This window comes from Nothobranchius furzeri, chromosome 7 (genome assembly GCF_043380555.1).
Source record: "Nothobranchius furzeri strain GRZ-AD chromosome 7, NfurGRZ-RIMD1, whole genome shotgun sequence".
NCBI lineage: Eukaryota > Metazoa > Chordata > Actinopteri > Cyprinodontiformes > Nothobranchiidae > Nothobranchius > Nothobranchius furzeri.
The window spans coordinates 50,318,291-50,331,483 of NC_091747.1; the positions used below are offsets into that span (position 1 = coordinate 50,318,291).

At 45.4% G+C, this 13,193-nt stretch overlaps 2 protein-coding genes across 5 annotated transcripts in view; one reads left to right on the plus strand and one right to left on the minus strand.

Moving 5' to 3' along the window:
- Positions 1-290: 290 nt before the first annotated feature.
- Positions 291-13,193, minus strand: part of vipr1b (vasoactive intestinal peptide receptor 1b) — a 63,298-nt gene continuing 50,395 nt past the window's right edge. For 2 of the 3 annotated variants that reach the window (XM_015955164.3, XM_070553182.1), the window contains 2 exons: positions 4,736-4,777; positions 291-2,924 (listed from right to left, as the gene is read on the minus strand). In XM_015955164.3, coding sequence (XP_015810650.3) covers positions 2,733-2,924; positions 4,736-4,777 — 234 coding nt within the window. In that variant the 3' untranslated portion in view covers positions 291-2,732. The remainder of the gene's footprint in view (positions 2,925-4,735; positions 4,778-13,193) is intronic. The other variant, XR_008565945.2, reaches the window with a different exon arrangement.
- On the plus strand, positions 7,446-10,218 carry LOC139070606 (uncharacterized). Of its 2 annotated transcripts, none has more exons than XM_070553181.1 (2): positions 7,446-7,740; positions 7,801-10,218. In XM_070553181.1, the coding sequence occupies exon 2, from the start codon at positions 8,202-8,204 to the stop codon at positions 10,215-10,217; it is 2,016 nt and encodes a 671-aa protein (XP_070409282.1). In that variant the 5' UTR covers positions 7,446-7,740; positions 7,801-8,201; the 3' UTR covers position 10,218. The 2 variants fall into 2 exon arrangements, with proteins under 2 accessions (XP_070409282.1, XP_070409281.1); XM_070553180.1 differs by having other exon boundaries at positions 7,491-7,655; positions 7,716-10,218.

The window sequence follows — 13,193 nt, forward strand, 5'->3', positions numbered from 1 at the left end:
AAAATCCAAAGCCCTTCAAAAATGGATTTAACGCTATTTTGCGATGATTTTGTCTTTTAAGGGCAAGGCGACCTTTCGCACAATTCAAGTGAAAAAGTACAGTCATCACTGAGATAAATTCCTTTTGTGAGACTCGTTGCTGAGTGCTCCCAGCCCTCTTATCTCCCTGTCACAAACAGCTTTTCCTGCCTTTTTCTGCTGGCGTTACACACTCTTATCGGCCGAAACACTGGGGAAGACACATTTGATCGGGTTATCACCTGTGTCTCAAACAAAAGACGCAATAGATTTCAAATATGAATTTTTAAATAGAAATATTTGTACAACACACATTTCAGATAGGCTTCAGGAGACAACAAACAATTGACAAAAGAACACATCAGGCAAGTGTTACATATCTTATTTTAGACACACACAAAGGACAACATCCACTTAGCAAATCAATAAATCGATACACACATTTCATTTAAGTGCACAATGTTTGTTGATTTTTTATCCCTGTTTAATGTTACATCAGTATCAAAATACTGTAACAGTAAGTCCCAACATCTATTAGTATGTACACCATCAGTTTATACAAACATTTTAAAGTTACAGTTATTTACATGTATCCATATGAAAGGTGTGAAGATATTTTAGCATTTGATACAATTAATATTTCTAACACCAAGAGACAAAGATGAAACCGGTAAATCTTCACAGCACTGATAAACAAACATTGATTTAGAATAACAGGATTTCAGCTCTTTATGAATAACTAATGTGGCCATTTTTAATTTAGTGTAAGTAAGGAAAAGTAACTTGCAGAGTCTTTTTATGTGGGGTTCAGAACAATAACGGGGCTGCCAACTTTTGAACATTTCAAAGAGTGAGACGGGGTCATGGGGTTGGGAGCGGATAATTCGCCGACCGTTTGGAGTGGGGGGTTTATTAGTATTGAGACTTTTGTGCTCTACATTTAATTTATTTATTTCTACTCTGTACGGAAGAGGATTACAGCCACTGACAAGAAACAAAAAGAAAAGAAAGAGAATTCTTACTTTTTTCTCAGAATTCTGACTTTTAAACAAGAAGATGATCGCCAATCTAACAGGAAATCTACAGCAGAACAGATGATGCAATGGCCCAGTCAGTCCAAACTTCTACATGATTATTTCCAAGTGAGATTAGATTAATTATTCGTAGAGGCTGGAAAAGACAAGATAATTTCAATTTAAAACCTCAACATTGAAAAAGGGTGTCCCTTCTTTTTATCGTCTTCTGGGAAAATCTCCTTGAGGTTTATTTTTGAACACTACACTAGTTTTTTAAGAGAGCTTAGGCATGTTTCCATTACCTGAACTCCAGGGTAGTTCCTGGGATGAGGATTTTGATCAGGAGATAGGATGTCCCAGTCCTCTCAGCTGCTGTGCCACCATTCAAATTAAACCCTTTCAGAACCAGCACAGACGTCAGCATCACGACTGCTTTGGCAGTGAGTGATGTCACTGATCAGCCCCAAAAAGTGCCCAGAGTAACATTAATAATATTAAAAGCATTTATTTTATAGAAATATATCATAATGTAATCTGTTCACAGGACAAGAACAGCTCTGAGTTTTGTGAGACAAGCCCCATTTTTTCCAACAGCTGTGGGGGAGTCCCACTGAGGTTTCTGGTGTCAGGAGTTCGATTTTAAACATGATTGATGCTTTTTTTTTTTCTCTTCCATTCTGCTTCACCTCCTACTTTTCTAGTTTCACTGCTTCCGGTTGTTTTGGACATCTGCTGATGTCATTTCCTACTGACTTACAACCAATCAGTGTAAATTAAGCGGAGGTTCCGCTTAGCTACTCCACCGGGCCGTTCGGAGTACCTACTTCAGAGCAGGTGCTCAGAAGGTTCCAGAAAACGACCGGTCAGGTGGAGACATGCATGTCGGGAGGTTCCTGTAAATCTACCCTGAAGTTTTTGTAGTGGAAACACACCTCTTTTCTACATTCACACCTCCCTAAACAGCAATCAGAGACTGGTTTCTGTTATTGCAGTAACAATGTCATCCAAATGGCACAAACGTCTATATTAACTCGTTTTATATACACTGTACATCAGTTTGTTACTCTTCCCAAGTAAATGTAAACATTCAAAGGCTGAGCTGGGTAAAGGTGTGTCACGGTGCAGCCCAGGCTTAAACTGAAACCAGGCACTGATCAGTGATAAACAAAATACACCGAAGTGCCTGACGTAAACACGAGTGTGGATTTGATTAGGGAGTGGATGATTAGTGCAGAGAAAGGCATCTGTGCTCCAGACCCGTCACATGGTCGTCCCGTCGGAAGCTTTGGTCTCTTTATTTTGAAGAGGTGAGATTTTAAAATGTTTTTTCCCCTCACTGCAGATAATCAATAATCAAACACATGCAAAATAGGTTTGCACTAATGGCTGCGGCTCGTTTGGAATCCACTTTTTAATCAGCTCATAATTACATCTAATCATGTGTTTGCTGGTGCGGTTCACGTTCGGTTCATTCGTTTAACCGCGCTAATGGGCATCATGTCGCTTCGTCCTGCATGTGAGCAAACAGGCAACCCATTAACAATTTAGCAAGTGATAAGAAATTATATTCCAACAGTGATTTTTTCAGATTGGTCAACGTGTTGCTTGTGAGGTGCTTACAACACTTAGGAACAGGTGGGTGTTCCTCTATGATGCACTCGTGGAATAGATGTTTTTGTGTGTCGTCGTTGTGGCGAGTCATATGCAGGACAGGTCATCGTGGCAGGAGGATGAACCACGCCGCATTTTGGGGCTGCATCGCGTCAACATCGTGATTTGGGTGCTGAAGTTGTTGCTGCTGCCGATGGACGGGTGTTGGTATTTGGTGTCTGAGCCCATGTACCTCTGCAGGTGCCACCTCCTCCACTTCCTCTTGATCTCACCTTGCACCTACGATTGGTAACAGCAACACACAGTTCAGGAAATGGTGGATCAGAGCACTGACTGAACTCCATGTTTTCCTTCAGGTAGTAAAATGTAAAAGTAGGAGGAGAGGGAGTAAAAATGTGAAACATTTTGTAGGATATCCAACATTTATGTGCAGTGCAGTGCCACCAATCACCTTCGAGATGGAAGAGAAAACCCTCACGATCATCTCAAAGTACCGTATCTGAGAAAAAAAATCTCTTTATGAAAAGTAAGAAAAGCTCTTTTTCCACTATTTAATAACCGAGTTAATTTGTTTTCTCAGAACTTCAGTAGTCTAGTATAAACGAATGCTTTGTGAGTCTATGGAGAAAAAGCTCTGGTGCTCCTGTTAAAGGAAATAAGATTTAACCAGAGGAGTGGTGAGCAGAAGACGGCAGGTTTGCAGTCTTATTTCCTGATATATGGACATCTCAACTCTGCTAACAGCAACACGACTCTACCACTGACTCTGTTTGCTTAGCAACGTTGATGTTTCATCTCCACAAATAACACAAGTCTGAAGGTGTTCTGCTGTGCGGTGGAGTTGCTAATGCTAACTGTTAGCTTCTACTAGCCGAGAAGAGCTTTACTTTTTCCAGGACGCCAAATCAACAACTACCTTCCAAGTTGCGTGCCAACATGAGTGAGTCCATGAATGCTAGATGTGACGTAGACTTTTTCCAATCCAAGCGTTTCCCTGTCTTTTTTCTATCGTAGCTAATGCAGGAAATGTCACGACGTGCCGGTGAGTGGAACGGAGGTGAGGATCCACACGCTGGGGAGGAATCAGGCAGGTAGACAAACTGGGTAACGTAAAAGGTTTTAATAACAAACGCACGCAGGACATGGGAACAATGAGCCAACAAGAGGCACAGAGCTGAAGGGGTTTAAATACAAGAGGGCTGGGAGCTTGGGTGATTGGAAAACGAGAGGCAGGTGGGAGCAATCAACAGAGACGCAAGGCTGAACAGAATGGGGGGACAGGACAGGGTGTGACAGGAAACAGGGGTAGAAGACTATTTTCACATTCAGACTGCATGTTAAACTCAGCGTGACTGATCAAATAAGAAAATAACACACAAATAAATGTTTCTTGATGAATTTGGTCTTTAAAATCTAATTATTTTAAGAAAACAAGCTTTGTTTCAAGAGATAAGCTAAAATTGGGTTTTATTGATTTTGGTGCATTTTTTACCAGCCATTCCAGATAACCATGTGTTCTTTATCTTGAGGTGATAGGTTGGTCAACTTGTGATTAATAATAATGAAGGTTTTCTAAACATTTCCTTAAATTACAACCATAATCGAAGCTTATTACAAGCTTTCCTCTTTCTTTTGTTTCAAATTTGATATTGTGGAGGAAGCTTAAGATGCGTAAAAGGTGGTAGTTACATTTACATGTATTTTATCAAGGAATGCAAGGTTGTTCTTCGTTAGAAAACTCTTAGAAAAGGCTTCACATTTTACAGAAGCTGTCTGAAAATTTCACCAGATTACAATTCAGGCAGCGTATAGTCAAATGATTCAATCGGGCCGAGCACTGGGGACATAACTAATCTCTCCACAGTGAGCGTCTGCAGACATTGCTGCCAAAAAAGCTGTTTCCTTTCACATCACAGCCTGGCAGACGGCCTGCAGAGAACACGACCAGGGGAGGAAAGACGGCGAGTGCTTTAAGTTCCAGCCACCTTACAGGACAGGCTGTGAATATTAATGGTGAGCTCTACGGCTGCAGACTGCAGCTGCATGGCAAATCTGTTTATATGATCCAAAGAAATGTTTACATCACCCACCTCAGCGTTGAGGAAGCAGTACAGGACAGCAACCACGAAGCCCTGAGTGGAGAGGAAAACAGATGAAACACGTTAAATGTGTTTATCTTGGATTACATGTGTGTTCTTTAAGTTACAGGAGGGCAGCTGGTCGTTCGGCATCAGATGTTGGATAAAAATCCTTCCAAGGCTTCATCATCAAAGGTGAATTATATGAATTCATGGCATTGCTTCTAAAAAAGATATGTAGAGATGCTTCATCTGTGTCTATTTATGACTATAACCTCATGCACATCATAGGTAACATCATCGTCATCATCTTGTTTTTACTCGGTTTTAATGCTTTTATCATGCTTTTGTGTGTTTTTGCAGCAGCCTTTCAGCACCACATACAGGCCTGGCACATTTACTACAGCAGTTTTGGTTGTTTTCAATGTTTTCCTTTGATTAAAATCTCTGCAATTATGACAAATAAGAATAATGCTGTTGAAAGGCAACATTTCCATGTGGATAATACCTGAGACCTTGCATCCTCTTAAGAGCACATGCTATCCTGCGCTATGATATTTTAATCTCTGCAACAAAGACATGTTTTTAGTATTTAGAGACACTTGATTCAGATATAGATATTTTTATTTTCAGTTATTTATTTTAGGAAATGTGCTTTGTTTAAGATTTGTCACGTTCACAAGGTCCTACTACTCTGAAATCACTAATAAAAAATTCACACCAAATAAAAATTCTGGTCTCAGGCGGTTAAAGGGACACCTTATGACTATTGTCCTTGAGTTACAATAGTTTTATGGTTGATACGAAACATGTTCATGAAGTTTTTTTGCACGAAAACCCTCTCACAAAAAGCGATTTTAGCAGTTGTATTCTTGACATTTTCAGTATCTTCCAGAATGAGCCATTTCAGGGCTCTGTCCCTTTAAGAAAACAAGCTGGAGCTGGCCACGCCCATCCCTCCCCTGCTCAGACTGCTATAAGCTGAGAAGCTCTGAGGGTGTGAGGTCGATGACGTCACAGCGCAGCGACGAGTACTTTCCGAATTCCAAGAATACTCATTCTCGCGTCCTCAAATGTGTCCTCGCTCCGCCCACATTTCGAGGACGGGTCTGTTGTATCCTCACAGAACAAGGCTATCCCAGCATGCTTTGCGCGCCGGCTGTGGATCTTCAACAGGAAAAGAAAATGGGAAGCGCAACAAAGCTTTAAACGTAAGTTTGTTAAAAACTAGCCGTAGAAATTAAAAAGCATAAAGTGGTTCTGCTTATAGACATTTTTCGTTTGTATATTTGTTTTTTAAATTACATTTTAGGCAGAAATCAGCCACAACGAGTTTGTATTGCGGGTCCCGTTGTTGAGGGTCTGACCTCATGAGGAAATTACTATGCAGTGATTTTCTCCAAAATGACTGTGCTTAAATTGCTCTGAAAAGCAAATAATCACATCAGCGCCAAGAAACTTCATTTCCCATGATGCTTTGCACACGGAAGCATTGGGTGATGTTACCGCCTAGTACCAGAAACACGTTCTGCGCATGTGCGGGAAGCCGTGGAGCTTTTCCCGCGAACTAAGACCATAAATCTTCAGCAGAGACAAAGAAACCTCGTTCTTTTGCCCAGGATACCTGGCGGTAAGGACACGCTTATCGAACGCTCCGATTCCCTTGAGCACGCGGAAGCTCTAAGTGCCCAAGTTGAGGACACAGAACGGCGGAGGAAAGCAACAACTCCATCCAGCTCTCTGAGACGCTCCCGTGGAGAAACACTCGTGAACGCCAAACAACGGAGAAAGCATCAAACCGACGGATGACGCTGGAAACTGCGGAGAAAAACGGAGAACCGTCAAGTCATAACAGCGGGGGACGCCTTGCTGCTTTGGTGATCAGAAAACTCATTTTTTTTCTCTCCTTTTCTTCTCCCGTTTCCTCTATAGTCTCGAATAAGCAATAAACCGCGTCTATTGCTTAAAAAGTAGCTTCGTGCTTTCCTCTTTCGTCCCAAACACGTCAGTCGGGTCATTTTGAAAGAATAAACTGCTTATTGATCATTGTTTGGTATCTTTAAATGTTTTCTGCTTGGCCACGTGGTTAAACTAAAAGATATTATTCGTGATTAATCTTTTGTGTTGTTTCATGATCTTTTGAAATGTTTTGAGTGATTTAAGGTTAAGTTACTACTGATTCTAAGTGCTTTGGAAGTTAAAGTGCAAGTTGCCACCCACACTTTAGCCAGACAAAGGGGTCAGCCATCTTGTATTCAAGACTCCATTTTGAATCCATACACACACACACACACACACACACACACTACTCCTTTGTGAGAACAAAGGACCCCATTCATACATCCTCCATCACATGCAAACACATCCATCTTCAATCATATCACATGGTTATTATTCATTTATGCCACTGTTTATTCATTTGACAAATTGTTAATTAAACGTTATAAAATTCAGATTTTCGTCTCCAGTAGCTTTGTTGTGTCGAAGAGAAGTCTCTGCTCCAAGGATTCTACGAACTTCAAGAAAGACTGATAAGAGTTTTGGATTCAATTTTTCCCCGGTTGAAGGGGAATGGTGCCCCGTATATCTAAGAATATCTTAATTAATTAATAAATCAGTAAATATTCCCATATTTACAGAATTTATTGAAGAATCCAAAAGTAAGTTGAAGCTTACTAATTGTTTGCTCCTAATAACCCCAACATTTTATTGGTGCGGCCGTGTGAGGCTTGGATACACAGAGATTTCTATCCGGCACAAACAAACAAATAAATCCAAAGAGCTTGAATTAAAAATAATCCGTTGTTCAGCCTTGAACCAGCAACAGAGTGGTGCTGATTTCGCTGAGCAGGAAGCTGCATCGAACTCTCACCAGTAACTCAGTGCTTCTTTAAAGGTGCAACGTGTAAATTAATTCTGGTTAACCTTTTAGGTTAAAATTCAGCTTTTCCTTAAAGGTGCAACGTGTAATTAATTCTGGCTAACCTTTTAGGTTAAAATTCAGTTTTTCCTTAAAGGTGCAACGTGTAATTAATTCTGGCTAACCTTTTAGGTTAAAATTCAGTTCCTCATTAAAGGTGCAGCGTGTAAGTAATTCTGACTAACCCTTTTAGGCTAAAATTAACTGCTAATTTAGCGACTTTAACTCACAGTGGCTATTGTAACTAACTGAAACCTTCACTCAAAGACTGATAACACCTTGTTTGCTAATATTCTGAAGGAATAACTAGCATATTTAACACTGCAAGTGTTGTAAGACGTTGCTACGGCAACGCACCAGCTTTTGCTAAAATACTGAAAGGAATAGTATTTTAAGCATCAGTCACGGCATTCCGTGCAATCTTAAAACGCTAAAACCTGTGCGCACAAAGGTTAATTTAGTGTTTTTCTGCTACAAAGCTAGCAGTTGCTGCCCAAAAGGTGCAGCTTGAGCTATCTGCAGAAGCTCTACTAGGCTATTTTTGGTTCGGTTGTTAAAATGGAGGGACAGAGTAGTGAACTGACCAACTCCCAGCAACCAGGTGGCGCTGCGGCCCACGACTATGAACCTGGCCTACTTTCTGGACAAATATTGTCCAAACTGGTCGCGGTTGCTCGAGAACCCGACTACCCTTCTAGGGATTTCACTGAAGAACAGCGTAGCGTCGAGCTAGAAGCTGTAATCGATCAAATAGAAAACCCGGATGGTACAAAACCAATCCAGGTTCACTTAGCTAAGTTAGCCCTGATCCTCTATCAGAGAGGACTCCAACGTGGTCAGAAGATCATGAACCTCCAGAGTATGCTAGCTGAAAAACAGCGAAATGGAAGGCTGATCGAGGAAGACGACACCCGCACCGATTCTGGGGAAGATGGGGAGGAGACCCCGCCCCCCTCTGCTGATGACAACAGACAGTGGGAAGGGGGGAAACACCAGGACTCTCTGGACGGACGCACGCCGCAGGGGAGAGATGAAGCTCATCTGTTCCAACCTTCGGCCCCGTTCCCTACACACACTATAGGGCATTCAGGACCACCTAGGGGCCGAGAGCAGTTCACCCTCGAATCCCAGGTTGGACCCTCATCTTCACGGCCTTCTCAATCAGTGAGAAGTCGACCAGCTGAGCGGCACCTCTATTTAGACCGCTCCCCCAGTCCACGAAGGGTGCAAGGTGCCGATTGGGGTTATGCACCCCAAGCTGCACCTCAACCATCCACCCATCCTAGCTACTCCGGTATTCGGCATGCCGATAACCAGCTGCATGACCAAGCATCATACGCCAGTCCGTACCCGGACAGAGCGTATTACGCAGAAGCCCCAGTTGAAAGACGCAGGCTGCACTTCGCAGACGTGCTCCGGGAGGAGGACCTCCCAAGACACCCACGTGACGTGCCAGCAGCCCGCCACAACATGCCGGACCCCGATTTGGGCCCCAGGAGTCAACATTGGGAGCCCAGAGCACACCAGCGATATCCAGCACTCTCTGAGACAGACCGTGGGTCAGAGTCAGAGGATGACGCGCCGTACCGTGAGTCAGGGCTCCGTGTACGTCAAATTGAATCGCTAGCTAAAGACGTAGAACGTTTTGATCCTAACACCAATGAATCCAATGTCGACGATTATCTCAGGGAGATAGAACGTTGTCTGCTTGATCTTCCAGCACCCTCTTCAAGGGAAAAGCTCAAGCTAATTTGGAAAACCACATCTAGAACGGTGCACGGTTTCATGGAAACTCTACCATCTGACATTCGAGATCGGTACTCCTCGCTCTGCCGAGCGTTGAGAGATGAATACGCCACGTATGCAGACTCTGCGTCAGCTACAATGGGGGCCTTCTCCATCAAACACGGGAGGAACGAACCCCCCAGAGAGTATTATCGCCGACTCAAAAGTGCTTATTTCCAAGGTCGAAACGGCCCTGGGCTCGAGGAAGACCCTGCCTTCAGATCCCTGTTCATTCACAACCTGCACGAGTGTGTTCGCTCCGAAGTCTCAATGTATTGTCGGATGAAAAAACTGACAACTCAGGAGATTAGGAGATACGCTCAACAGGCTTGGGAAGCCGGCGGAAAGCCCCAAAAGCCTGACGCACGTCACCGCGTCATGCACCTAGCTCCCGACGCCGAGCCGCGTTTGGAGCTCGAAGGCACAGAAGCTCCACCCACTAAGCCAAAATCTGCTAAACCTAGACCTGTTAAACCGCGAGAGCAGTCCCAATCTCCTCAACAGGGGAAGGGGGGTGCTGATTGGCCGCCTAGGTCTGGACAATCAGACAGGAAGTGGCCCAACCAAAACCAACGGCAGGCAGGTCGGAACAGTGGAAGGTTTAAGGAGCGCCGCCCACAGGTAGGTCCCGAACACAAGTCCGCAGGTGAGTACTTGACCAAAGCCGACCTCCAGGAGATGTTTCAGCAGTTCCTAGCTAAACAGAAGGAACAGCTGAGATCTGCAGAAGAGACCCCTGCACCAAAGTCTTCTTCTAAGAAGCCAGACCCAGAGCCAACGTCCGCATGACTAGGCGTGGCTCAACCTCCCAGCGTGGCCAGGACCTACCTGATCAGCTGGGGGAACACTACTGATAGATCACAGGAGTCTCCTGAAATCTACCCCCCAGAGAAACCTGATACTAAATTTCTGAAGTTCCTTGGTGACTTAACAAACCATGATCATGCTCGCCGTTTGTACTGTAGCACCAACGTAGGTGGATGCATACAGGTTGATGCTCTGCTGGATACCGGCTCAGAAATCACCCTGATGTGCTCCACGCTGTTCCATCGCGTGTCTGACACCATGCGGTCACTCGGGAAACCAGTCCAGGTAGAGCCCTGTGACCTGAAAATCACCAGCTACACCCAGACCCGGGAGTGTATCACTCACCGGGCGTGGCTGGATATCACCTTCCAAGACATGACTCTGGTTCACCCGTTTTATGTCTGCCAGCTAGACACTGAACCACTTCTCATTGGTCAGGACCTGCTTGAACGTCTAGCTCCCCTCATCGACTGCCAGAAGGGTCAACTGTGGGCCCAGGTGGAAACACCTAAGCCCTGGAACCCGGATAGCAGCCGACCATCCTCCATTCTTGAAGTCAGCCTAAGTGAGCCGCAAAACCCTTGTTCCAAGGTCATGCCCCTCCCTACAGCTCCCACAGACGATGTCCGCCTGCAAAGGCATGAAACCGCTCCTGGAACTCCGTTCCGCACACATTCATCTTTTCTCTGCTCGCTGAAGAACGTCAGCCTGCAGCCATATGCACCACACATAGTTGGTGGTCTTACCATCAACTGCACCCACATCTCAGATGCTCGCCTTGCTCTTTGGTCTGAAAAGTCAGCCATCAGCCAGCAGACGTTTGAACACCTGTGTCAGAAGGACCCCCTTCTGGTCAGTGTGACACGTAGCCATCGGCTCTTGTCACCTACTTGGCCGCAGAGGCTCCTGAAAGCGCCAGAGGTCTGCTCTCTGACTATCCAACTTGGAGCAAGACAGCTCACACATACATTCAGCATCATACCACAGCTTGATCCACCTGCACTCATTGGAGCAGATCTGCTGGTTCGACTAGGTGCCCAGCTGGACACTTGCAATCAAGTCCTTTGGGCCCGGGCCACACCTTCCTCTGAGCCTCGCTCAGAAGGCCGTGAACACTTGCTGTCCGGACAGACCATTCCACAGGCCTGCCGTGCAGTGGTTGAGGCCAGCACGGTTCTGCCCCCACTGGTCAAAGGAGTGCCTGTTCGTCTGACTCTGATGAAGCATCAGAAGCTGCCAGGCACACAGGCCTTCTTCCAGCCATCACCACACTTCTTGGAGCTCAACTTAGCCGTCTGTGGCACGCCACTCTTGGAGCTGAACAATCGTTCTGCCTACTTGTTGGTCGAAAATCCGACCCGGAGTCCTATCCACATGCCGGCAGGAAAGCCCTTGGGCATGCTGATAGATAGCTCATTCCATGACTTCGAACTTTCAGTCCCCGTGATCGGACAACTTCCGTTGTTCTTGAACGACAGACAGGTTGGTGTAGACACATTCAGTACTTTCCCTTCACAAATGATTACCATCAAGCGGCATGAAGCCCTTCCTGAGGAACCTATTTGCAGTGCAACCTTAGATACTGACTGCGGTCAGTGTCTAACGGTTTTTGCAATAAATACTCAACCCTCTGAGTCACCGGTTGAAAGCCCGGAACATCAGAGACCCTCCTCCTCTGAACCTTATGACGGCTTCGAGGCCGAAGTCAGCCAGCAGCTTGACAAAGCGGATGCGCTGGAGTCAGAGGAGCAGAGAGCAGCGCTTAGAAGCCTGTTCTATGAGTTTCAGTCCATCTTATCCAGGGACTCCCTGGACTGTGGACTCACAAACCTGCACACGGTTCGCATTCCAACGAACCCGAATGCCCCTCCTACTTTTGTACGTCAGTACAAGATTCCCCTCGCTGCTTATGAGTCGATCCAGGAGATCCTCGATCAGCTGAAGGAGAAAAACATCATCAGAGAGTGTAACTCCACTTACAACTCTCCCATCTGGCCGGTTCTGAAACCGACTGGGAAATGGCGTCTCACCATAGACTATCGTGCACTGAACAAACAAGTACCTCTCTCCAGATGGCCTATGATCCATTTAGATCAAGAGCTAGCCAGAGTCAGAGATGCTCGTTTCTTCTCTACGGTTGACGTAGCCAACGGCTTCTGGACCATGAAGGTTGAGCCGGCGGACCAGTATAAACTAGCTTTCTCCTTTGGAAATCGCCAATATACTTGGAACTGCTGCCCCTTTGGCTACTCTAACTCACCTGCAGAGTTCAACATCTTCCTCCACAAAGCCATGTCAGATGCTGCTTCCAGAGGGAACCTCATATATGTCGATGACATCTTGATGAGGAGTCGAACCTTCGAGGAGCACCTGGCCGAACTCCGTCACGTGCTGCAACAGCTCGCTGATGCCGGAGCTAAATTGGCGATTCTCAAGGGACAGTGGTGTCGAACCAAAGTGGAGTATGTTGGACTGCTGGTTGGCCCTAATGGAGTCGAGCCCCAAGCGGGACGCATTAGAGCCATTCAGGACATCAAAGCCCCACCTAATCTGACTGAACTCAGGAGCTTCCTCGGAGTCTGCAACTACTCCAGGCAGTTCATTGAGGAGTACGCTGAAATAGCGAGGCCCCTCACCGAGCTACTTCGGAACGACACACCTTTCGTGTGGGACAGACCCCAAGAACTCTCCTTCCAGTTCCTAAAACAGAAGTTGGCGTCCGCACCCTGTCTGGCTTACCCAGACAAGGATAAAGAGTTCTACATAGAGGCGACTTTCTCCTCTCACTGCCTGAGCGCTGCTTTGAAGCAGAAACACGACCAGGACATGAGAGTTGTGGCATACGCCAGCAAGCCTCTGAGCAAGGTGGAACTCCAGTTCTCAGAATGTGAGAGAGCCCTCCTCTCTACAGTCTGGGCTGTCGAACACTTTCGTAGTTACATCGGTGGACAGAAAGTG